Below are 27,795 nucleotides of genomic sequence, written 5' to 3'. Positions count from 1 at the left end.
TAAATGTTAACTGTACTATTACATGCAACAGGATGAAGTCTGCCTAAAGAGACAATACTGATATAATACCACTCTAGTGGTTCAAACCAGACATAATTCCCTCCCTGTATGTTGCATGGCTATAAGAGTGGGTAGCTCCCTGGCCCATTGGAATTTCAAAGAATACAGTGAAACATTCAAGCACATTATAATAGCTGCTCCTAAAATTGCAAGAATCCATCTGATTTTTCAATCTTTTATTCTCTCTATTTAAAAAAAATAAAGTAAAATATCTTCCAAACCAACTGTTGTGTCATGGTATAGCTATTTTTGCCAAGATCTTTGAGACAAAACTATGACTTTCCAAAGTAGAAATAATTAATAAAGAGTTGGCTTGATAATATGCATGAGTGCATGCATTTATAATTACTCACTTAAAATACTGAATACTACCTTGATGATTTTTACACCTCCACAGACTTGAGATTGTTGCTTATATTGACAATAAATGAGATAAGAATTATTGAGAAGAGGTATTCTCTTTCTATCTCAGAATTGGAGGTGATGTTGCGGAAGAGACTTGCATGAATAAATATAGCTTAAATTACAGTTAGCCAATATTCATTTTCTTGGACTGTAATTAATTATCACACTGAATTTTAACTTGCTTCTAATCTTTCTTCAGTGTTCATTAGGTTGAGATTTCCACCTCTGTTTTGCTTTCCTTTCTTTAACTGCAGCAGCTGTATTATTAAAGTGGAATTTCTGCTAATTAGTTGTGGTACTGGGGAGCTGGAGGGGACATCGGGCATCAGCTGATCCAATTAAGATTCTAACTGCACAAAGACTTGGATCGGAAGATCAGACTGCATGAAGCAATCTAAGAATAACTCAAAGACTATTATTTTTAATTTATGTTTTACAGAGGTTTAAGGACATGCATTTCAGAGAAGGGCAATTAAGAGTTCATTGATTATACAAATAAAACAAACCTCTTATCTATGCATGCTCACTATGCTAAAAGTTTATGTAATGCAATATTAAAGAGTACATATGCTTTTTATAAACATACTCATCTTTGGAAAACACACTTGGTTGAAATCAGACCAGTAGACAACAAGGGTAAGCAAAGTTTATCTCCTGCCCTCTGACACCTTCTGGGCCTGACACTTCCCTTCTTTCCTATGAAAGACCAGAGCTTTCCCTCTGCAGAGGTCCCTTCTTTGAGAGAGATAAGAGATCTGGTGAACTAAATCTACTGAAGTGTCCCACAGTTACAGGGAATTATTCAGTAATGGAAAAGATGCCTCCAGACTTAGTGACTTTTAAGTACTGGGAGTGTCCAAGAGCTTTGCCTGCCTGCAGATAGCACAGAGTTATAATAATCTTTTAGGAGTTTGAATTTGATGACGTGAAGGCACCGCTAACTTTACCTTCCATGTTATATGTTCTGAGTTTTTGAACTCCCTCCTCCCCACCTTCTTCCCTGCCCCACTTTCATTGTCAGGTTCAGTCTTTCACCACGGTTTGTCCGGATAATTACAATGGTCTTTCAATAGGACCACTTGGGTACGGCCTGGTACCCATTAAATCCACTCTTCACATTACTCTTAGATTGATCCATGCTTGCAGGTTTTCACTTATTTTTCCATTAACTCCAATAAAAAGGTCAAGTTCTTTACAGTGTTATTGAAGAACCTCCTAATTGCCACCCCCAAACCCCTGCTTTTACTCCAGCCTCATCTGCATCTTTTCTATTTCAGCAACTCTCAATTTTTCATGGTTCCTTAAACATGTCACAGTATCTTACATTCCTATGGCATTTATACCTTGTTCCTTTGATCTTAAATGTGTTTCTGCTCCAATCTCCTCAATCTCCATTGATTAATTCCTCATCTTCCTTTAAGATTCAGAAGGGGTTACCTCCTTTAGGAATCCACCCATCCTCAAGCACTCCCCAAACACGCATATACACCTGCACCTTCTTTCAGTGATATACATTCTCACACACACCCATCTCTACTCACACACACACTCGCACATTTTCTATCCTCTGCTGTCATAGAACCTACTCCATGCTTCCCCTGTTTGCAATCAATACTGTGCATTATAATTATTTACATACGTGCGAATGTGTCTTCCCCAGGCTCTGTCTTCCTTGAAACACTAACATATATCTAGGAAATACTCAAATATGTTTAGTGTTATATAATTTAAGATTCTTTGAAATAAGGTCTTTCAAAACATGGCGACTAGAAATCCTTATAGTCCCAAACCTCTGTATTTGTCTAAAGTTACTTTTCTGACTTTCTGATACCACGTATATATTTAGGTGAAGGATGAACAGAACTGAGATTTGTCTCTATCTGTCCTTCATTCTCTTTTTTTTTATTGGAGTATAATTGCTTTACAATGGTGTGTTAGTTTCTGTTGTATAAAAAAATGAATCAGCTATACGTATACATATATTCCCATATCTCCTCCCTCTTGCGTCTCCCTCCCACCCTCCCTATCTCACCCCTCTAGGTGGTCACAAAGCACCGAGCTGATCTCTCTGTGCTATGTGGCTGCTTCCCACTAGCTATCTATTTTACATTTGGTAGTGTATACCAAATGTGTATAAGTCCATGCTACTTTCTCACTTCGTCCCAGCTTACCCTTCCCCCTCCCCGTGTCCTCAAGTACATTCTCTACATCTGCATCTTTATTCCTGTCCTGCCCCTAGGTTCCTCAGACCTTCTTTTTTTTCTTAGATCCATATATATGCATTCACATACGGTATTTGTTTTTCTCTTTCTGACTTACTTCACTCTGTATGACAGACTCTAGGTCCATCCACCTCACTACAAATAACTCAATTTCATTTCTTTTTATGGCTGAGTAATATTCCATTGTATATATGTGCCACATCTTCTTTATCCTTTCATCTGTCAATGGACACTTAGGTTGCTTCCATGTCCTGGCTATTGTAAATAGAGCTGCAATGAACATTGTGGTACATAACTCTTTTTGAATTATGTTTTTCTTCATTCTTTATAATCCTAGCTTACAGCCGTAAACTCAGACTCGGCTTAGAATCCTAATGTCAACTATACAAAGTTATCTTGTGTGTGAATGACTGTGTCATTGTTTGCCAAATTCTTGCCTCTGCTCCTGAATTGACCAACTCTATTTCCCCCACGTGTTTCTGCATTGGTTACATAGAGCAGGTCTGGGGACAGGCATTTGACCCCAGCTGGGTTAATTGTGGTATTCTTGGCCTTGGCCAAGTGGACTGTTCTATAGGAGGGTCCCCAACTCCACCTGAGCTATTCACATTCCTTCTCTGGGATTGAATCTACTGTAATGAGACATGATTGAAATCAGTTTTCCTCTCATGGATAATTATACGGCATAAAACTCATAAACTGTTTGTAGCTATTTGATTGATGAAGAAGGCAAGAATAACTCAAGCCAAAAAGTACCCTTTGAGAACTGGTTGGTTTGCAATTATCTCCACTGATCAAATTTTCTGAACAAATGCCCAATTCCTATGTTAGATTCATAAAATGAGTTCAGTGAAGATCAAATGCATATAATAATAGTAATATTAATAGTAGCAATTAAATGTTTGTTCCAGATATATATGATCATATATGAACATATTTAAGTTTAATTTAGGAAAACAAGAATCTGAGTGAAGATTCCCTGAACTATCTTACTTGACATATTCTGTATACTGGGTGGATTCCAAATGTCATGATCTGATTAGCTGTGATGAGGATGTATTGCTTGTTAATGACTTTAAGAACCATTAAAGTGAGTGTGAGGCTAGATTCTCTGAGGCAGCCAAAGTGTAACAGCTCTGATCAACCACATTAGGCTGGTGCAGGTGAGGTTGTGAACAAGACTTTCGGAGAGGTGAGATCAGGCAGCCTCCCTTGGGTCTGAGCAGCCCCAGCCTGAGGGAGTTGTGTGCAGATAGTAAACGTCAGAACTGAGCAAATCATTGGCAGAACTAGAATGGAGACCTACCCGCAGATGGTGATCAGTTGCAGGTTTGTCTCAGCAGAGGATGGGGACTTTCTAGGGTCCAGGAAGGGACCACAGTTGTCTGAGTGGGCTGGCTACCTTGTAATGTATAGACTAGCAGTTGACGGAGCCACATGTGAAAATACTGTATTTGGTGGCCCATGGTCTCACTGCCAGGGGTCCATTACATCATCAAGGTCTGTTACCTGTTTCAGCAGTTAATCTGGAAAGGTTTACAACCTCCACCCCAATCCTATGAGAAACTTATTAAATTTTCAAATGTCTAGGCCTAAAAGGTAGTTGCTGTTCTACTAGATCAATAATTATATAAGCCTCCATATTTATTTGAAACTCTCCATGCTCATGTCAGTGGAAAGGAAATCGGATTATCCTGAGGGTTCTGATTTTCATAATCAGATTCAGTCTCTTAAATCTTACATGCTCTTAGGACTTAAATCTCAACAAATGGATTTTTAATAGAAATCTTTAGAGTTAGTGTTAAAAAAAAAACGGGTTTATGATTTTTTTCTACTTAAAATATGATAAAAATGTACAGGAAGAAAAAGAAGAAAGTTCTGTCTAAAGTAAACATCATAAGCAAGTTAAGGTAATTAGCTCAGTGTGAAGTTTCAGCAAAGGTCACTTCAAAGGGTGAACAGTGCCAAAGCATTATAAACGTAAGTCTAGAAGTAATTGGGAAATTTTTAGGTTTAGAAGGCAGAAGGCAAGGAAACCTGTGTGGCTTGCCTTCTGCCTGTATCTACTTAAATCTAGTTTATGATTCCCTGTCTCATTTATTCTTCATTTCAAGACATTTTTAGGGACTGTATATGGTACAGCAAGAGGCAGTCATCCACATGGAAGATATTCTGCACTCCTGCCTCTCATTTACTACCCAATTCAGTCAGTCATCAGGTCTCAAGGTTTCAATTTCCCAAACATTCCAGGAATCCTTTCTCTCCTCTTCTTCTCTGCTTCCTAAGGAGACTTTGTTCATCTCTATATGTCTAGTGCTCACTAGAGTATCTGGCACAGCAGACAGACTCTATAAATGTTTGGTGAGTGGATGAAAGAATATGAGCAGGGCAGTCCACTGCCATATAAACAACTCTGGGGTGAAAATTAGGATTGCTGAGCTCTAATCTTTACCACGAAACTAACTAGAAGATCGTTATTTTAGCCTCCCATGGATTTGATTTTTTCACCCACAAAACAAGTGGGTTGAATTCTATTTCACAAAAGCATCCTCTGGGTCAAAAAATTATTATATGCAAGTAAGAAGTATTAAGAAATCACTACTTGTATAGCTGATTCACTTTGTTATAAATCAGAAACTAACACACCATTGTAAAGCAATTATACCCCAATAAAGATGTTAAAAAATAAATAAATAAATAAATAAATAAATAAATAATAAAATTAAAAAAAAAAAAGAAATCACTACTATTCTCTTGAGTTTATTACATTCATTAAAAAAATGTTCTCTTTTGCTGAGTATGATCAAATTTTTTAATTATTTTATTGACTTAGTCTTCTATGCCTGGAGATAGTGGCCTTTCAAAATCTCTCTTTTTGTTTAGTATCTCATACATGCCTCTAAAATCCTTGAAGACAGATACCATGTATCATTCAACTTTGCATCCCAGCACCCAGAATAGTGCCTAGCACATGGTAGATAACCGATATATATTTCAGCAATAAAGTGATGACTGTTAATTATCTAGCGATAGCTGTTTAAAATTACAGATATAATGACTGAGGAATAAATCAAACATCTCAAGGCCATGACTGGAAAATTCAACCAGTGTTAAGTGTGGGTCAATACTACTTTTCTAAATATTGTTGTTAAATAAACAATGAAATGAATCACATTTGCGAATATTGTGCAAAACGTTTCTGGAAACTTCTGTAACTATGAAAGACTGAATTTAAATTTTGACTTACACTATGTTATGCTGTGCTATCTCACGGCTATACTGACAGCTAATCAGATCATGACATTTGGAATGCACACAGTATATAGAATATGTCAAGTAATATACTTCAGGGAATCTTCACTCAGATTCCTGTTTTTCTAAATTACAGTTAAATATGTTCATATATGATCATATATATATGGAAAAACATTTAATTGATATTATTAATATTTAAATTATTTTATTATATGCATTTTATCTTCATTGAACTCACTTTATGAATCTAACATAGGAATCTAACATAACTTGTTCAGAAGATTTGATCAGTGAAGATAAGGGCAAACCAACCAATTCTCAAAGGGTACTCTTTGGCTTGAGTTATTCTTGCTTTCTTCATCAATCAAATCATTTACTATCGCACTCCAGTGATAAAGCGTTATCGTGCAGATCACCCTAGCGTTCACAGCACATTCAAGACCATTTTTTATTCTCATTTTGTATACCTCTTTGACATCTAGGCAACATAAGGATTTTTTGAAGGTCTTTCACTGAATCATACAAGTTTAACTCTACCTAAGATGGAAGATAAGTGATCTCAATTTAATAGAAGTTGAATGCAGTCTCATGCTTTCTTGGTTCTGGTATGTCTCCGGATGCGCAGGCTCAGCGGCCATGGCTCACCGGCCCAGCCGCTCCGCGGCACGTGGGATCCTCCCGGACTGGGGCACGAACCCGTGTCCCCTGCGTCGGCAGACAGACTTCCAACCACTGTACCACCAGGGAAGCCCCCTGGTATGCTTTTTTTGGAACCTTTACCCGGGGATCTCAGAGTACCTGTGTGCTCCTTAGAACTAATTCCACGTGAAATATTTCTTTTTGTTTACCCAGTGTACTTATTGTAGCAAAGAAGTTGTATTAGGTAAGATTAGGTCAAGCAGTGTAGCTCTCTCTCACTCACACACTTAAACTAAAATAATAGAGGTTTTAATAATTTTTTTAAAAAACAGTGTGCTTCTGTCTCATGTAAAGGAAACCTAGAGATAGGCAACTTGGGAGTGATATAGCATCTCCATGTAGCTGTTAGGGATGCATACTCCATCAAATTCATACCTCCTGCATCTCTAGGTGGACTATCCTCATGGTCCTGCATGGACACGAGAGCTCAGCCACCACACCCACATTTCAGAAAGCAGGATGGAGGGTAAGATAAGGAGGAAGGGACAAAAAACCCATCCCAGCCATCTTTCAAGGGGGTTTCTTGAGTGATAACACAAAGCATTTTATTTACAACTTATTTTCTAGACTTTACTGCTAGGTTTAAGGGTGTCTAGAAAAAATAGTATTTATTTCAAGTAGCCATGTACCTAGTTAACCATCAAGAGTTCTTTTATCAAGGAAAATGTAGAGAATAGATACTGAGGTAGACAACTGTCTACCACAGGGACTGAGTCGGTAAATGAAGTAAATTTAAACATTTAGAGAAAAATTAGTTTCTAATTTTATTATTCTGAGGACTACAGAAAAGTTACCTATAAAGCCCCAAGAAGGAAGATATGTTGAATTATGTTATTAGAGAGAAGGACTAAAATGAAAAAACAAAGGTAAAATAAACATCTTTAATGTATCTGAATTTTACAGGATTTTTTTGCAAGTAATATAGACTTATTGGGAAAATCACATGGATTGGTGTTTCAACTCTTCATAAGCATTTAACAGGTCGAATTGTAACAATATTTAGCAATAATTTAACCACTTGAAGTTATAGTCATCGTATTTGATATATATATATAAATGTATATAAATAGGTAGAGATAGATACAGATTCAGATATAGATACTGATATAGATATATTTAGTTCTGGGGACCTACTATTATTCATTAAAGTGACGGAACTAAATACTCTCCATGTTGAAAACAATACTCCATTGAGCTTGTTTTTCTATTCTTACTCTTCTGTATTGATTTATTAAAGCAACAATGAGGAAAATGCATCATTTTTAAATTAAGCCAGTAAGAGTTTTGCTAAAGTTATAGACTTTATAAATTGTGAATAGGTGTAGAATAAAACATGGGTTTTGAAGATTTTGAGCATGAAAATATTGTATTACATATTTTAATGCACTGGCTGAAAGAACAATTATTGAGCTAATGAAAGAGTCTGAAGAAGAACTTTGCCAAGTTTTATTTTTCTCATGTGCGCTTTTTCCTTTCAGCCCTACAGTTGAAATGATATCTTTTCATTGCTTTAATTAATCACTTATGGATTATTATAAATATATAAGATTATTTAATATTTCCTCTTTAATAGAAAGATAAAATGCTTTTGCTGCATTTATGACTTATTTTTCATTCTAATAGTAAATGAACTCATTTTAAGTTTATTCTTTTGAAATTGTAGGCAGTTATTCCAGAAAACTCTCTTCTAAAAGTTTTCTCACTTAATGTACTTCTTAAAAACTCTTATGTTCATTTGAAAAGTTTCTCCTAATGGAAATATTCTATACTTCTTCCTGCAACTTATGTAGGCATCAAATATCTCTGTGGCCATTTTTTCCTATTTAATAGAGACATGTTATTAAATTATTGCATGGAATATTCATGTCCTTTGTATAAAATGCATTTATAAATTGGTCATGTCAGAGAAAGAACAGAAATAATCTAATGGCATTCTTTGCATATTTACTCTTTACCTTAAACATCAATTAATAGTAAAACCATGTCAAGGTATCTGTATTTTTAAGTTGCTGTACAGCAGTACCAAGGTTAAAATGTGTTGTAAATATTATTGTAACAATTGCAACATTATCAGAATCGTTTTTACTTATGAAAAGCTATTTATGGAATGAAAAATATTGTCTCTGAGCCTTGTTATAAACCCCGGTTTCATAGTATATTAAAGCCACTACAAGTACACTTAATATCTTGATTATAAAGTCTCATTTTGGTACACAGTTCAATCTATAATTTTGTTCCAAATTTTTTTATTATCTGCAAATGGTCAAAAACCATCCATGGAGCTAAACCATACACACTGATACTTAGATGTGTCCACAAAGACTTTTGGAGAACAGAGAAGAAAGCCTGTGGGGTGTCTTTCCTCTTGACACCAACCAATTCTCATATCAGCTGGGTGTCCTACAGTTCAATTTAATTCTGACGCACACTACCTGAAGTGAGTGTCAGACTCCACAGGTGTAACGGTTCGTTCCCATAAGCCTGCCCTTATTTAGGATGCCAGTCACAAGTACTGAGTCCCCAGGTTATACACACGTCCATACAACTTGACTACAAAGTCAGGGATCCCCCCAACCCCTTCCTTCAGGTTTGATTAATTGTTAGAACAACTCATAGGACTCAGAAAAATGCTTTACTTACTATTACCAGTTGATTATAAAGGATACAACTCAGGAACAGTCAAGTGGAAGCGATACATAGGGCAATGTATGTGGGGAGGGGCATGGAGCTTTCAGACCTGCTATGCCCTCTCCATGCTCTACTCTATGCTCCCTCTCTATGCTCCACTCTCCTGGCACCATGATGTGTCAATCAACCTGGAAGTTCTCTGAACCCCATCATGTTTTTACGGTGCTATCCTTGTGTAGGCATGATTGATTAAATCACTGACCATTGATGATTAACTCACTGACCATTGGTGATTAACTCAGCCTCCAGCCCTGTCCCCATCTCTGGAGGTCAGAAGTGGGAAAAGTTCCAACCCTCTAATTATGCTTTGGTCTTTCTGGAGACCAGTGCCCCTGTTAAAGTTATCTAGGGCCCCTCAACCACCAGTCATCTCATTAGCATACAAAAGACACTTTAATCACTTCAGAGATTCTAAGGGTTCTAAAAGCTTTGTGCCAAGATCTTGGGGCAAATACTAAATATTTATTTTCACTATACCACAAAACATGAGTAATTTTTGTATTGAAATAGCATCCGAAATGTACTAGAGTAAACAACATTAGTAGTGGTAATCAAAAAGAATATTCGGACCTTGCAACTCTTGTGAGTTTCTGATTAATGGAATTAAAAGAGCTTCCAAATACCATTAAATGTTAGATTTTTCAGTACAAATTGTCTGGCCTGTGCTACCACTTGCTTTGTTACAATATCATTACTGACATCATGTTTTAGAAAACGTCATCTAGGGAAAGGCAGCATTAATTTATTCACAAGTGAAATAAATCATAGTTCAATACTTTTTCTACAAAGAGCAATATGGTAAATGTTTTAGGCTTTGTGACCATGTGGTCTCTGTCACACCTACTCATCTTTGACATGATAGCCCCAAAGCAGTCAAACAACAGGTAAACAAATGTGTTTGGCTTTGTTCCGATTAAACCTTATTTACTGAAACAACTTGTGGACCCCATTTGGCCCATGGCCATAGATTGCCTACTCTTGGACTAAAAATTGTCCAAAAAAAGTCATTCACTATAATAAATAATTATAATGGATAGTTTAAAAGAATAATTTGTTTATATAACCTTGGATTTTTTTTGTCTGGTGATTCTTGTATGTAACCAAAAAGCTAAACGCTTTTGTTTAGAACTGAGCTCACACAAAATTATTAAAGGCACGAAAAGATAATTACTTGTGAAATTGTAGAATTCATAAAAGGTGTTGCAGTAGCCTCCTGAAAACAGAAATTTGTCTTTGCATATACATTTACATGAATTATGCTTTATAGTCCAAAATATCAGCAGTTAAAAAAGAAAGAATTAACAACATCAAAAAGAAGTTATATTTTGTTCTTCTCCCAAGAAAAATGCCCTTTCAGGTTTCATTTGAATAGGGAATTAACACATGCCTTTAGGAAATACTTTCATTACAGAGGAAGAATTTTGTGGGTGATAGTTCCTAACAGTTTAATAATTGTGGGTAAGGTTAGCTTAATTTGTGTATTTATTAAAGATTTTTGAGCACTTTTAATATGTATAGGAAAAGGTTCAAAATCATAGGAGATATATATATGTAGATCAATGGCAATGTTTTTCCCTAAAAACCCAACTATGTTTTTAAGGATATTCATCACAGTTTTTATCTCTTCTATAAAAATGTTTTTATATTATGCTTTAAAAAATCACTTTACAATTTTAAACAATACCATTTATTGCAATATTTTATTTTTTCAGAGTAGATGTACATTTCCCTATTCCTCCCTCTGTGTACAACTTTAAAACCCTAAATATTATCTATAAAACAAACGAGAAAATTCTGAAAGGTGAAGAGAAGAAGGCAGAGCAGCTAGGAACTTCGTGGGCTGAAGAACAACATGACATGACAGTGAGCTCCCTGGGTTTTCTTTTTGCCTCATTTCCCCCAGGTTTGTAGATAAAGAAGCTGGCAACCCATAAGCACCAATAGGAGCAGACAATAAAAATCCCAACAAAGGCCTGATCTCTGCAGCCAAAGTCCCCAGAAAGAGACAGCCTAGCAAAACAGAAAACTTTGAGACAGTAACAATTTAACTAATTTGACTATAACCAAACACCATAAGAAAAAAAAAAAAATACAGCCTCATCCCGATGCCTATCAGCACAGGTCAAGTGCAGAACCTAGACAGAACAGAAAAGCTGCAAAATATATGGAACAAAACTGATAGAACTGAAAGAAGAAACAAACAAATCCAAAATTATAGTTGGATACTTCAGCATCCCTCACCAACAATTAGTAAAACTAGATAGAAAATCAACAGGATATAGAAGAACTGAACAATATCATCAACCAACAGAATCTACTCAACATTTATAAAACACCCTGTCCAACAGCAAGAAAATATACAGAACCCAAAAATACTCCCAAACAGCATGGCCAACTGATTTCTGACAAAGGTGCAAAAGCAGTGCAATGAAAGAAGGATAGTGTCTTCAATAAATGTGCCAGAGCAGTTGGCTATCAATGGGCAAAATAAATGAAACTCGATCTAAACCTGACACCACATACAAAATTAAGTCAAGATGGATGATAGATTTAAATGTCAAACATAAAACTATAAATCTCTTAGAAGGAAACATAGGAGAAAACCTTCAGAAACTAGGGATTGGTGAAGAGTTCTTAGACATGACAACAAAAGCACAATTCATAAAAGAAAAAATGGATAAGTTGGACTTCATTAAAATGAGAAACTTTTGCTCTTGCAAAAGACTGTTAAGAGGATGAAAAGACAATCTACAGGCTGGGAGAAAATATTTACAAGCTACTTATATGATAAGGGAGTCATATCTAGAATTTACAAAGAACTCTCAAAAGTTCAACAGTAAAAACATAAATAATTCAATTAGAACATGAGTAAAAGATATGAGACATTTCACTGAAGAAGACATATAAACGGCAAATCAGTTCATGAAAAATGTTCACTAGCTTAAGGTAAATGTAAATTAATATTACAAAGTGAAATCACTGTGCACCCATTAAAACAGCTAAAATAAACAATAATGACAATATCAAATGCTGACAAGGATGTATAGAAACTGGATCTCTCCTATACTGCTGGTGGGAATGTAAAATAGTACAGTCACTCTGGAAAATAGTTTGGCAATTTCTTTTAAAATAGAACATATGCTTATATATCCTAGCAGTCCTACTCCTGGGCATTTATTCCAGAGAAATGAATACTTATGTCCACATAAAAACCAGTACATGATTGTTCGTCGCAGCTTTATAAATGGAAAAGCCAAAACTGGAAGTAAACAGAATGTCCTATAAGAAGTAATGGTTAAACAAAGAAAAAAGAAAAAAAAAGATTTATCAAAGGTGATAACTTGAAATTAAAAAAACTGAAAGTAATCTGGAAACTTCTTTTTTATTGTAATTTTCAGGTCTGGTGTTATATCTATACCATGGAATACTACACAGTAATAAAAAGGAATGTATTGCTATACAGAAAAGCCAGTATGGCTTCCAAGGACATAATGCTGAGTGAAAAAAGAGCATTTCAGAAAGTCATGTACTATGTGATTCCATTTGTATAACATTCTTGAAATGACAAAGTTATAGAAATGGAGAACAGATGAATGGTGTCAGGGGTTATTGATGGTGGTAGAGGTTGGATATGACTGTAAAGGAGGAGCCCAGGGAAATATTTTGGGGTGATGGTATAGTACCTTGCTTCCTGAACTGGTTGCATGGATCTATGTATGTGTTAAAATGACATAGAACTGTACACACACTTTATACCAATGCCAATTTCCTGGTTTTAATGTTGTACTTTAGTTACCTAAGATGTAACCATTGGGGGAAACTGGGTGAAGGATACACAGGACCTCTCTGAATCTATAATTATTTCGAAATAGAATTTTAGAGAAGAGAAAATATGCAAACCTTGTAATGCATTCTTTCAAAAAAAATACATTCCCTAAATAAATCTTTTCAAGGATTTTATGATGCCAAATTTCTCAACTTAATAGCTTCTGTCTTTCCAACAGTTGACTAAACCAAATTATTTATATATTGGAAGGTGACTGCTTATTTTTTTAAATTAATAACAGACTAAATAATGCTATAAATTTTATACTTACCATGTCTTAAATAACTAATTTACAATTGCTAATGGGTATCAAAGGATTAAGGACATGAAAATCATGATTTAATCAAAAACCTCATTTAACACATTAGTTTCAACCTCATTATTGACCTCAAGGGCAGGCATTTTTGCTGAAGCTGCCAACAAGAAAACAAAATGTGACTGATTTTTTACTTTTCTCTATTTAAAAAGGAATTAATGAATATAAATATGTCCCAAATTGATAGCTTCCATAACACATACTTTGGAAACTCTACACCTGAATAATTAGACCATTGATTATTTCTGGAACATAAATTAAGTCCTCCAATTTAGTCTTATTTAGACCTGAAAATTACAATAAAAAAAGAAGTTTCCAGATTACTTTTAGTTCTTTTTAATTTCAAGTTACCACCTTTGATAAATCTTTTTTCTTGAAAAGACATTTATTGAACTGCTAGACTCTGCCATTCTTTAATTGCTAATAGCAGCCCATCCAAATATGTCTCACATTCTACTTTCATAATTTACTAACAAAGTTAAAATGCATGTGGGAATATTTTAAAGGAGTCTATTGGAATGCATAATGGTATTCTGTTTTTTTAAGTGAGTAGGGAAAAGTCAGAAAGAGAAGATCTCTTCTGAGTTGTATAAATATACGTTCACAGTCCCTTATCTGCAATTCTGAAGTCCTCAAAAACTCTGAAAAGTAAAGGTTTTATACAACTCAATTGGTGGTAGGACTGAACCTGAACGAACCTGGGGCTTTTTTTATAGCTTCTATGTAATACACGAGTGTTAATATTCCTACCTTTACTGCAGAAATGTACATGTGTTATGCTCAGGATGTTGGCCCTGGGAATATCATATAATATACAGTATATGCATGTTCCCTTTTCAAAATCTGAACATTCCTGACTTACGAGACACATCTAGTCCCAAGGCCTTGGGATGAGAGTTTATGAACCTGTCCTAGAAAAGTACACGATAGATGTTCATATAGCACTTGAGAACAGGAACTTATTTATGTGGCAAATGAATCTAGAAGCACAGTTATTTCATAACATTAAATTTGGGAGGAGAGCCAGATAAGCACCAAGCTGACCTTTATTTCATTAAGAAGCAAACTGGGGCATTGAGCAACTTGCCCGAGGTTACCCAGCTACAGTTGGAACCATGGCAGTCTGGCTTTAGAAGTCATGCTTTTAAACCACAAAGATTTTGTTACTGAAGACTTAACCTGAAAGCCTCCTCTGTCATAGCAGAATGAGACTGAGTCTCTGAGCTGAAAGCAGGAGGATTTTGTGAAAGTCCATACCCTTATGGATAAAACCCCAGGCTCCAGGAAACTGGCAGCCCAGTACATATTCCCCAAGTATGAAACTGGAGGATCCTTTTAAGGAGTAAAAATGAACAGCTACAAAGAAAAACAAAACTATGTGAACTGGCCTCAGTTGATCCTCTACTGCAGAGTTCACCTGTCCAATACTAGCTTTGCACACTGAACTCCCAACCAGCTATTACTAAATAGCAGCTTATTACATAGGAATAGATTCAGGGATCACCAGACATTTAAGGAAAATGTCAAACATGAAACAGATTAAAGTAAACAATCAATAAGAAGGAGCCTAGACAGGACAGAGGAAACACAAAAAACAGATAAAGTTTCAAAGAATATGTCATGAGTACTGTTAGAGATTAATAGAAGAAATTACATCCATAAAAGCAGAATAAGGACACTATAAAACAGGTGTTGCAATAAAGGATAAGATAGAGCACGTGGAAGTTAAAAATATGATAGCTGAAATTTAAAAGTTCAATAAAGTTTGGAAGATAAAGTCAATGAAGCTCCCCGGAAAGTAGTTCAAGAAAACAGAGACAGGAAAAATTAGAGAAGTTATCCAGGAGGCTCAGAGGTTTATTTCAGAATAGACTTTCAGAAAGAGAAACAGAGAAAACGCTGCAAAGGAAATTATTAACTTATAGAATGGTTTCAAGAACTGAAAACATGAGTCTTTTTTATTTGTTAATAAATTTATTTATTTAGGCTGTGTTGGGTCTTCGTTTCTGTGCGAGGGCTTTCTCTATTTGTGGCAAGCGGGGGCCACTCTTCATCGCGGTGTGCGGGCCTCTCACTGTCACGGCCTCTCTTGCTGCAGAGCACAGGCTCTGGACGCGCAGGCTCAGTAGTTGTGGCTGACGGGCCCAGTTGCTCTGCAGCATGTGGGATCTTCCCAGACCAGGGCTCGAACCCACATCCCTGCATTGGCAGGCAGATTCTCAACCACTGCGCCACCAGGGAAGCCCAACATGAGTCTTTTTTAACATTATCCTTAAGAACATATTTAAAGGGGCACTTGTCATGTAGTCATGGAACTATAGTTGAAAGGCTGAGGAATCTTTATGAGCCGTTTCAATAAATGTACTTTCGCTTTTCCTTTTTAGGGGCACAGCAATTGCTGGCATAGTATTTGGAATCGTATTCATCATGGGGGTCATTGCTGGAATTGCCATATGTATCTGCATGTGCATGAAAAACAACCGTGGGACACGGGTGGGTGTCATCAGGACCACCCACATCAATGCCATCTCCTCCTACCCTGGTAAGCAAAACTGCTTACTCTTTCTGAAGGAAGAGTCAGATTTGTTAGTTATGCTGTCCTCCTGGGGTAGAAGACTCTCACTGGAATAATCTCCAAGTATGTAGGATACTTCTAAATTAATGTAGATTGAAGCTCTAACTTTCAATGGAGATTACTTAGATCCACATAATAAAATCTACCTCCTATTTGAATACATTCATATTTTCAGTGGTTGTCTTATTGACTACAGTTGCCAATCAGCCATAGTGAAGAGGAATAGACAATTCACACCCACTGTGTCTATTTGCTAGTGAGTTCTGACAAATAATTATAGAGAAGGAATAAGTTACATGGCTGAATTAACTGACATCTGATTCAATAGGTATGTATGTCTTGAGAAAAAGTATTGAAGAAAGTTTTTATGTGTCCCCCTTATGCAAAGAAAACAGTCTTAACATAATAGTAAAATTATCAGCAAAAAGGTAATTTATTAATAATTTGACAAGTATTTCTTGAGAATTTACTAGAAGTTCCATATATAAATATATTGAACACATAAACAAAGTGCTTCATTTTGCCTTGATTTCAATAGCATTTTTAAGTCAACCTGTATATATATAATTTGATATATAAAAAGGAGTCAAGTTCTAAATTTAACAAATCCTTAGGAAGATAATTTTCTATCCATACTCATGTCCTCTATCTCAGTCCCTATAGGAAAGGAATAAGGTAGCTTCTACATCCAGTCTGCCCTGAGTATCAATTCCCTAGTAATGTCTCTCCTCTCTTAACTTTTTCTCTACCATCTTCAGCTTGAGGGAGCAAATTTCAGATGAGTGCGAGCATGGTCATTTTCCCTGTCCTCTTTTGTCCATCCTCCCTCTTCTCCAATATCTCCATGTTAGACTGCTTCCAGACTCACTCTTGTGTCTTCTTCCATCCTGTATCAACACTCACTTCTTTGGTTCTATCATTTGGCCTCATGGTATTAAGTACTCTTTACATGCTAAATGTCTTCCAATGTTATATATCTCCTTTCCAAACCTCTTTCCTGAATTTCAAACTCATTTGATCCCACTTCCGGTTGAACATCTACACTTGGATGTCTAACTGATATATTTCAAATTTCACATGTCTAAAGCTGTACTCCCAAACATCCCCCCAAAGCCTCCTGCACTCACCATTCACCATCTCAGTTGATGGCATCTCCAGCCTCCCAGGAGCTCAGGCCAAAGACCTTGGCGTCATCCTGGACTCCTCTCTTTCCCCAACATCTACATGCAATCTAACAGGAACACTTCTCAGCTCCATCTACAAAATATAAGAGTATCTGAATACTTCCCACTGTTCCTTCTCTGGTGGGAGCCACCATCAGCTCTCCTACTCATTCCTGTGAAAACATCCTAACTGCTCTGCCAGCATCCACTCGTGCCTCCCAGGGGTCTATTCCAAACACAGTAGCAAACTGAACACATTTAAGATGATTAAATGTCAAATCATATCACTTCTCTGCTCAAAATTTTCCAGTGGCTCCCCATTTCCCCCAGGAGAAGACTTAAAGCCAGTGGTTTCTCATTTTATCCAAAGTAAAAGACAAATTCTTTACCAAGGCCTGCAAGGCAATGCATGAATTGGCCCCTCTATTTTATTTCTCTGACCTCACTTCCTTCTACTCACCCTCTTGCCACTTGGCTCCACTCATACTTTTTCCTTGCTGTGCTGTGAAGATACAGGGCACACTGCCATCTAGGTTTGCCTAGAACACTGACTCCCTCACTTAATTCAAGTCTTTGTCAAAGGTCACTTTCTGAATGAGGCCTTCCCCGATCACCCTACTTAAGATTGTAATGTGTCCCTCCCCCATAGCACCCCAATCCTCCTTACTCTACTTTTTGTCCAGAATGCTTCTTTTAATCTTCTAAGATACTATATTGTTCACCTAGTGGTTAAGTTTACTATTTATTGTCTATCCCCACTTTCTGGAACATTAGCTCCATGAGGCAGGGATTGTTGTCAATTTTATTCACCACTCAATCCTAAGCATACAAGACTGGAACTGGCATGTAACGGGCACTCAGCTAGACATGGCTGAACGAATGAATATCATGACAAAATCTGATATAATTATATCAATGCCTAGAAATTTTACCTTCAATTCCACCCTGGAATGTATAGCTTTTACTCACTACAAAAGCAATTCACTATTTGGAATCTTTCCAACTTACTAAGAATATCATTAGGGTTAGTATAACAATGTTAAAACTATGGTATAAGGAAAAAATAGGGGGAGTTATTTTTTATTCTTCAGATCTCCCTATTTTCACCTGGTCAATCCGTAACTCAAGAGCAGAAGAGGAGCGTCTGACAGAGACATTAATTGGAGAGAAGATGAGGAGAATCAATCTGTACATAACGCTCCAGATTCACTTTTCTTGATCAAAAAGTGTAGTTAAAATTAATTTTTTAAATATTTTTTATAAAACTAGACTAGAAAATGCAAAATATTTTAATGTGTTTTCTGGGGTCTGAGGTTTCTATTTCATGCATGTAAACAGGTTTTCAAAAACTTTATTCTAGTAGCATCACTATTATTATTATTATTTTGTGGTACGCGGGCCTCTCACTGTTGCGGCCTCTCCCGTTGCAGAGCACAGGCTCCGGACGTGCAGGCTCAGCGGCCATGGCTCACGGGCCCAGCCGCTCCACAGCATGTGGGATCTTCCCGGACCGGGGCACGAACCTGCATCCCCTGCATCGGGAGGCGGACTCTCAACCACTGCGCCACCAGGGAAGCCCTAGTAGCATTATTTATACTGGCAGATCACAGCACCATGTTGCATTTTCAGTAAATGCATTGTTCTGGGAACTGAATAATGCAAAAAACATCATAAACCTTGTGATGGAAACATTTTCACTGCAAAAGACTAGGCCGTTGAAAACATGATTCACTTGATTATTTCTCATTTCCTTCTCAAAGTCCCTAATTAAGCTTTTACTTAAAGGATCAGGAAATAACACAGAGTAGCACTGACTGCTTTTCAAAATCTTTCATCTATGGAAATAAAAACTAATTTTACCCACATTAATTAATTAACCCTGTGCTAATTGAATAATCACTCAAGTTATTGAATAGTCATACAGCCTGAAGGCCACATAAATGGGTAGAAAATAATTTAGTCAAGGTTATCTCATCCCTTGGTGAAAGCACTCAGTGGGGAACCCTACAGCGAACATGACTCTGCACTGGGAGTAGATTACCAAGAACAGGTAATATGCCACACCCAACCAATTGTTGAACAGTGACCATCTGAAATAGTTTTATACTCCTGCCATGTTGGGTGGCATGAACTGTGTCCTGTTTAATGACAACTATTTTTAAAAACATCAGTGTGAAAACAAGAATTATTTGTCAAGTCTTACGTTTCCCCTACTTTCCAGAACTTCAGTATAAACAAAAGAAAGTGATTATATTAACTCTTCTTTTAAAAATGGGTTTGGATGACACACATCTGAAGGAAAATAATGCAGAAAGAACAGAAGAAAAGGCCTGGCAAAGATATAAAAATCAAATGCCATGAAGTACATTACTGAGTCCCTAATGGTAGGTACGTAGGTAGGTAGATGATAGATTGATTGATTGATAGATGATTGATAGACAATATAGATAGGCAAATAGACAGATAGATGATGATGAATTTAGATAGATAGACAGATAGGTAGATAAACAATGAAGAAGGATCTGAGTTTCTTGATAACAGAAAAATACCAAAAGATGCATGTAGAAAGAAGTTGTGGAACTGTAAAAAAATCATCATTTAAAACCATCATAAGAAAAATTTAGAACAAGATTCATCAATTGATGCTAAATTTGGGGGACACATTGCTGAGGAACAGGATATTTGCATACTCTCAACCTGTCTACCTCTAGATTTCTCATTAGTTACAAGGAGAAAAATAGTAACTACACAGTGGAGAAACCAGACAACATCTTGACGAGGAAGTAAAAATTAATATCAACAAAGAGGGACAGATGTACATCTTGCACCTTTGGGTGTTACTTTGAAGATCATACAATTTCACTTGTGTAGTGTTCTGGCTGGAAGCTCATAGCCTGAATCTTAACATGAGAAATTATCTGACAAACCCAAGCTGAGGAACATTCTATAAAATAGCTGGCTTGTATTCTTTAAAATCTCTTGGAAATATTTCATTAAGAAACCAAGGGGCTTCCCTGGTGGCACAGTAGTTAAGAATCCCCCTGCCAATGCAGGGGACACAGGTTCAAGCCCTGGGCCAGGAAGACCCCACATGCACGGAGAAATCAAGCCCTTGCACCACAAATACTGAGCCTGTACTCTACAGCCCACAAGCCACAACTACTGAAGACTGTGCACCTAGAGCCCGTGCTCTGCAACAAGAGAAGCCACTGCAATGAGAAGCCTGCACACCACAACGAAGAGTAGCCCCCGCTCACCACAACTAGAGAAAGCCCGCGTGTAGCAATGAAGACCCAACACAGCCAAAAGTAAACAAATAAATAAATTTTTTTTTTTTTTAAAAAAAGGAATCCAATGTCCATTTGCATAATTGAATTCACAATTGAGGGCAACCACATTGAACATGCAAAGACTCATGCACTCGAAGGATTTGGTGATATGAGGATGGTCTCTTCTGATTGTATCTATTTTCTTAGTGAAATAAGAAGCAAGTCTTAGGCTGCAAGTGGCTTGAGGAGGTGTTTGTAGCTAAGGAGAAAGAAAAAAGCATGAAACAGTAATCTCAGAGAATGGAGGGGTGGTGAAATGCCTAATGTGCAATTTCCAAGCAATGCCAAGGGCTTCCACACTTGAGAATATGGTCATGCATTTGAAGTGCAATGAGCCAGCATGGCTGTGCATTTTGCTCTAAGCATATTAAGCTCCTAGATACAGATCTGGGGTAGCCAAAATGCTGGACTGGAGCTTTGTGAAGCAATGGGGAGAGAAAGAGATGAGAAAGTTGTTGATAGATGCACGGGAATAATTTTTGTGATGGACCATAAATCTAAGCTGAATGAAGAAAGACATGACAGGAAAGAGGTGACATCAGTTTAAATTAATTTTTTTAATGCCATCAGTAAATCAGAAATCCAGGTGAGGTCCAAAATGTATTGGGATGTATATTTTAGAAAGATAAGTCGGTGGTCATATTTACAAAATGGTACCATAATTGGTTACAGTAAGGGTGAGAAAAAGATTTTTGAAGGCAAAAGGCTCAAAGGACTGAGAGGCAGGGTTACATGTGTTAAAAACGGATTAAAGAAGACAATTTAGGTGATGCAAACTTCATGAATCAAAAGGTCTTCATGGGGAGAACAGTAAAATGGACAGAAGGCAGGAAGCTTTTATAAGGTGAAGAATAAAGAACGAAGAAGAGAAAAATAGAAACTATCTGATTGGCTGGGGCCACAGAGGCAGCCTTGTTTGGGGTGAGAAGGAACCAGGAAGTTAAGTATAGAGCCCAGAGTTGGCTTGGCGTTTGCGGATTAGTTGACTGGATATACTGAGTTTCTCATCAAGCGGAGCTTTTCAATGACGTGAAAGTTACCTAAGCTCCAGTTTGCTGATGTGGCAACTCAGGCAGGAGTGGCTCCATCCTGGAGCTAGAAATTTATTTCAGCAAGTGGATGTTGAAATCACCTAGAATGATAACAGAAGTCGTGATGCAGAGAAGAGTAATGGGCTTGATACTAAAACTTCAATAAGTGAGGGCTTCCCTGGTGGCGCAGTGGTTGAGAGTCCGCCTGCCGATGCAAGGGACACGGGTTCGTGCTCCGGTCCGGGAAAATCCCACATGCTGCGGAGCAGCGGGGCCCGTGAGCCATGGCCGCTGAGCCTGCGCGTCCGGAGCCTGTGCTCCGCAACGGGAGAGGCCACAACAGTGAGAGGCCCGCGTACCGCACTTCAATAAGTGAGATTTTGGGGTAGAGAGAACCACAGCTATGGATAACAAGGAGGAGCAGAAAGTAGCAGAATCTCATGGCATATGCTACAAAAAAGCTCAGGTTTTTGTTTTTGTTTTTTAACTTTTAATTTTATATTGGAATATAGTTGATTAACAATATGTTAGTTTCAGGTGTACAGCAAAGTGATTCAGTTATACATATACATGTATCTATTCTTTTTCAAATTCTTTTCCCATTTAGGTTGTTACAGAATACTGAGCAGAGTTCCCTGTGCTATACAGTAGGTCCTTGTTGGTTATCTATTTTAAATATAGCAGTGTGTGCATGTCAATCCCAAACTCCCTGTCTATCCCTTCCCCCCACCCTTCCCCCCTGGTAACCATAAGTTCTTTTGGATGGACCTAGAGATTGTCATACTGATTGAAGTAAGTCAGAGAAAGAGAAATATCACATGATATCGCTGATATGTGGAATCTAAAAAGAAATGGTACAAATAAACTTATTTACAAAACAGAAACAGACTTACAGACTTCAAGCTCAGGTTTTTAAAGAGGGAAATAAGTTGTTTAAAAATGGCTGAATCATAGGGAACACCCTGCATACCTCCTGATCCCATAAAATGTAGGATGTGGGAGAAAAAGGATAGCTCTGATTTAATAGTGCTGCAGAGGAAGCTGTCCTCTCATGGAAAACCAGATTTTAATTAAATTAGAAAGGTGAAGCAAATGTTCCCTTTCACTCCCTGAGATAACTGTCTCATGTATTCTTCTCTCTTCTCAAAGCTCGAAAAAAACCCTCAGCCTTTCTCTCTCTCAGCAGATAATTTCTCAGCCGACGTTACTTCTCTGAGAAAACAGACACAATTGGAGAACTTCCTTATATTCCGAGCTGGGGTAACATGTAAAGGGATGAAAAGAGGGTGAGGGTACAAAGGGCTTTTCTGATGACAGACTTTGTGTTCCACTGAGCACAGTGAAAGGGGTGGGGAAAGTTGGGAAAATTAATTAGATTAGATATGTAAAGCCTTCCAGAGCTAAAGATCTACACTGAAGGGTGCTCTAGGAGCTTGTCCTTCTCATGCTAACAGAGGGATGTAAACGTGACAGGACGTGTCCTGATGTTATCTGAGAGGAAGGGGGATGCTAGGTTCTAATGATGTCACCCTTTCTGGAGGTGCATCTCGGGCCATTGTAGAGGAAGAGATGGGCAGGGCTGTGCTGTGTGGTGAGGGGCAGGCAGTGGAGGACCTGCCAGGAGCTCTGTGGGCCTCTGCTCTGAGTGGGGTTCAGGTGAATTGTGAGTAGTGGGGTTTGGGGGAGGGTGACGAGAAGGTTTGCTCCTAGTAATAATGTTAGAAGTTGTCCTTTTTTTTTTTCTTTTTCTGGAGTATAATTGCTTTACAATGTTGTGTTAGTTTCTGCTGCACAGTGAACTGAATCAGCCATACGCATACACACATCCCCTCCCTCTTGGACCTCCCTCCTCCACCCTCCATCTCCCCCATCTAGGTCATCATGGAGCACCGAGCTGAGCTCCCTGTGCTATACAGCAGGTTCCCACTAGCTATCTATTTTACACATGGCAGTGTATTTATGTCAAACCTAATCTCCCAATTCATCCCACCCTCCCCTTTCTCCCCATGTCCACATGTCTGTTCTCTACATCTATGTCTCTATTCCTGCCCTGCAAATAGGTTCATCTGTACCATTTTTCTAGATTCCACATATATGCGTTAGTGTATGATATTTGTTTTTCTCTTTCTGACTTAACTTCACTCTGTATGATAGACTCTAGTTTCATCTACATCAGGTTCCTTAAAAAAACTAAAAATAGAACTATCATATGACCCAGCAATCCCACTACTGGGCATATACCCTGAGAAAACCATAATTCCAAAAGATACATGCACCCCAATGTTCATTGCAGCACTATTTACAATAGCCAGGACATGGAATCAACCTAAATGTCCATTGACAGATGAATGGATAAAGAAGACTGGTACATATATACAATGGAATATTACCCAGCCATAAAAAGAAATGAAATTGGGTCATTCGTAGAAGTTGTCTTTTAAAATAAGTCATGAGTGATAGAAGTGTCAGCTAATGCTAAGATGTGTTAAAAGATAAACTGAGGCATATTAAAATCTTGAAGAGTTTATTTGAGCAAAAATGGGGCAGCACCAAACCCAAAGTGGTTAGGGGGGCCCTGCCTTATACAGAGGAAGCATGGAAGCAACAAAAGGAAATTATTTGATTTCCTTTAACTTAAAGCCTAGTTGGCTGTTTGTGATTGGTTGTCCTTAGCGTTTTGATTTCATAACTTTGAGGCACTTGCAGCTTAGATTTTGGTTTGCTTACATAGACACCATGGCATTCGAGCCACCTCAGTCTAATAACCTCCTTGTTTAATTAATTTAACAGGTGGTAATCATATTGCAATATATAAATGTATCAAATCAATACATTGTACCCCTTGAACTTACACAATGTTATGTCAGTTGTATCTCAACTGAAAAAATAAATTTAAAAAGTGTTAAAAAAATAAGTCATGAATTTCACCTGTTCTATCAGATAGTAAAATCATTGAAACTCAATAATAATTAAAATCAGGTGTTTCTGGTAAAAAAAAAAGATATGCCTTGGTAATTGGAACAGAACAAGTGATTAAAATTTCACAAACTCTAAAGGAGAGATAACAAAACAATGTGAAAAGTGAGGATTAAGAGGCAACGCTTCAATACTTTGGCTTAATCAAAATTTAAAACTTAGAAAAAATAAACCCTGATGTAAAATAACAGATGTAAGGAAGCACCAAATATATAAATTTACATGGAAAACTCAAAAATAGATTGGTTATGAACCACATATCTGAAAGACAAATGTTTAAATTTGGAAACAATACAGAAGAGATAAAAAGGATGAAAAGCCCACATATATTTTCTTAGATACAAGTTTTAAACTTCGGGATGTCAATAAGGTAAAAATACCATAGCTAATCATTTTGACAAAGTTATTTTTAGAAAGGTATAGAAAAGATAAATAACTTTGTATACATATTTATATCTTGTTATCTTAATTGTATGTTAATTCTAATTAAGATCCCAGTTTGTAAATTATCAGCTCACAACAAACAAAAAAATCACACAATATGAATTACAAATAATAAACAAGACGTAAAACTGTCAAAGAAATGTAAAATTAAGGGATATTTTAATAGCGAAATTTTTTCACTATTAAATTACCAAAATATTAAATGATAGCCAGCTAGTTGATTCCTGGAATTTTATTCTAAAAAACTAAATCAAAGTAATAAAAAGTCTATATGTAGAAAGACATTTGTCACTCCACTATTTATAATAATAAAAAATTGCTAATCTCAAAATAAGTGAATGGTAAGTGGAATAATGTACAGCTGTTAACAATAGTGTTCATGAAAAATATGTCGCAGAATGAAGAAGATTGTTACAATACAGAGTGAAAAAGCATACACTATTTTACGTAACTACAAGGATATAAAAACACAAGTGACTAGAAGGGAGTATATAAAGATATTGTTTGTTAAACTGTGGTGACAGAATTATGGATGATTTTCCTCTGTTTCCACATTTTCTAAAATAATGTTGTACAATTTTTATAACACCATGCACCTTCCCTTTATATTTGTTTTAGAGATGTTATCCTGAGTGGGTAAAAAAACATTAACTTCTGGCTTCCCTGGTGGCGCAGTGGTTGAGAGTCCGCCTGCCGATGCAGGGGACACGGGTTCGTGTCCCGGTCCGGGAAGATCCCACATGCCACGGAGTGACTGGGCCCATGAGCCATGGCCGCTGAGCCTGCGCGTCTGGAGCCTATGCTCCGCAACAGGAGAGGCCACAACAGTGAGAGGCCCAAGTACTGCTAAAAAAAAAAAAAAAAACAAAAACATTAACTTCCTCCTATGAATTTCATAGAATCCCTAAATTTTGCAAAATTCTACACAACTACATTGACATACATGATAAATGACATATTTGCCCTACTTAAGTCAGAGAATTAGAATTATTGGTTATGAAAGAATTTCAAAAGCACCATATCTCCAGCTGCATCCATGTATCTTTTAAAGATGATTTGACCTTTAAGAGAGAACAAAACCTCTTAGGGTTAATCAAGAATTCTAAAATTGATACCCTGAAAAGTTTACTTCCTAGTGAAATATTTTTATCTGTAAGAAAGAAAGATAGCACAGTCCACAGTTACACCATTATTATTTCGAAATGTCTTCCCGCAGCTGGTACTATAAAAGATGTGCCGTGTTTATTTCATAATGGATATAGTCCTCCAAATACCACTCTTCAGCATTATATTATCACCTTATCAAAATAACAAAGGCTACATGAATGAAAGAACACTGTTTCATATCTTAGATTTTCATGCTCAACATGCAGCTGTATAAACCGTAGGGAATCTCCCTGAAATGTCCTCCAGCAGTTTATATGCAGATGGAAAAATATAAATGCTTTGTTACTGAAGCATAAAGACACACCACAGCTTCATGACAGAGAAGGATGCAGAGTCGATCTGTAGAATCATCTGGTGTGTGCTTCTCAAGTGGGAGGCAAGGAAAAGCTTCATCATAAAAACAGCTTAGAACCCACATGCTTATAAGAAACAGTTCAATGGGAACCCAGCTGTAACTTCCTGTTTTACATGGAGGCTGCATTTCTTGCCTTGGATAAAGTTTATTATAAATCTCTTTGTCTCAGTCCTCTTGGATATAACGAAGCAAAGGAGTAGGCATAATGCAGAGGGAATGTGTGTTTAGACTCTGGCAGGAGTTATTCCATTTTGTTGTAGAAAACAAAGCTTGGAATAGGCCAGCCTCCCCAGGTCTAAAGCAGCCGTGGAGAAGCTGCCTTCTCCACAGGTCTGTGTCCTCTGCTCTGAGCCCTTGGCCTGCTCAGCGCACGATAGACTTGCAAAGCCTTTGCTCACCAGAGCATCCCTCAGAGGACATCCCACCCAGTGCTGTGTCTCCATCTTTCTCTTGTGTCAGGTGCCTCAATTCTGCTTCTTCACATCCCTAAGTACAGGCAGATCAGTAAATGGTTTAAATCATCAAGCTCCTGGTAGAGAGAGCCAAGTTAACGAGATACAGATGGGAAAAGAATCTAAAAAAGAGTGGGTATATGTATAAATGATTCACTTTGCTGTACAGCAGAAACCAACACAGCACTGTAAATCAACTATACTCCAATACAAATTAATTTAAAAAAAATTTTTAAATAAAGAGATTCAGAAGAATCTTTGTGTTTGCATATAGGGTGAAGCCCTATGTTTATACATGCATATTGATCAGAATACCGTCATAATCTTATTGTAAGAGTACAATTTAGAAGACGTTTTAGAAATGTTTGTTGAAATGTTCCTTGTTCTTTTCTTCCATTCTAGAAGTAAAAACTTGGCTGCTTATTTGCATTATTATAACACTAGTCTTGTGGTTTAGGCTACATTCACAGTAAGCAATTAAGACATGTCAATTTCCAACTAGAATCACAATCTTGATGATAAATCAATTACTAGAAAATCATCAGAGGGGTTGCTGAGAGGTTGCTCAGATGTTGTCGAGTGATTTGGTTCTTAAAGACATGGAGTGCTCAAGGAATACCTCTCTTCCAACCCTGGAGACGGGGTGGAGAGCACTACAAAATAGATGTCTATATACAGTCATAACAAATGTATTAAATGTGATTTTAAAACACACTGTCATATAATAGTATAATAAAAAATTAAAAACACTTTTTCTAATAAGATTTAGAAAACTAAATTCTCCATCCCCATTTCTAAACCTGTTTGTCCTCCTTTTTTTTTTTTTTTTTTT

The 27,795-nt window shown here is 37.1% G+C and overlaps 1 protein-coding gene across 2 annotated transcripts in view; it reads left to right on the top strand.

Moving 5' to 3' along the window:
• The window catches only part of CYYR1 (cysteine and tyrosine rich 1), a 104,039-nt gene that overhangs the window by 72,634 nt on the left and 3,610 nt on the right, over positions 1 to 27,795 (top strand). The window contains exons 3-4 of one of the 2 annotated variants that reach the window (XM_024732009.1): positions 15,856 to 16,013; positions 22,177 to 22,216. In XM_024732009.1, the coding sequence (XP_024587777.1) occupies positions 15,856 to 16,013; positions 22,177 to 22,216 (198 nt within the window). The remainder of the gene's footprint in view (positions 1 to 15,855; positions 16,014 to 22,176; positions 22,217 to 27,795) is intronic. The other variant, XM_024732008.1, reaches the window with a different exon arrangement.

The sequence above is a fragment of the Neophocaena asiaeorientalis genome, unplaced genomic scaffold (genome assembly GCF_003031525.2).
Source record: "Neophocaena asiaeorientalis asiaeorientalis breed wild unplaced genomic scaffold, Neophocaena_asiaeorientalis_V1.1 scaffold55, whole genome shotgun sequence".
Classification (NCBI taxonomy): domain Eukaryota; kingdom Metazoa; phylum Chordata; class Mammalia; order Artiodactyla; family Phocoenidae; genus Neophocaena; species Neophocaena asiaeorientalis.
Note: the sequence above shows the minus strand (reverse complement) of the source record. Positions and strands in the feature narration are given on the sequence as shown.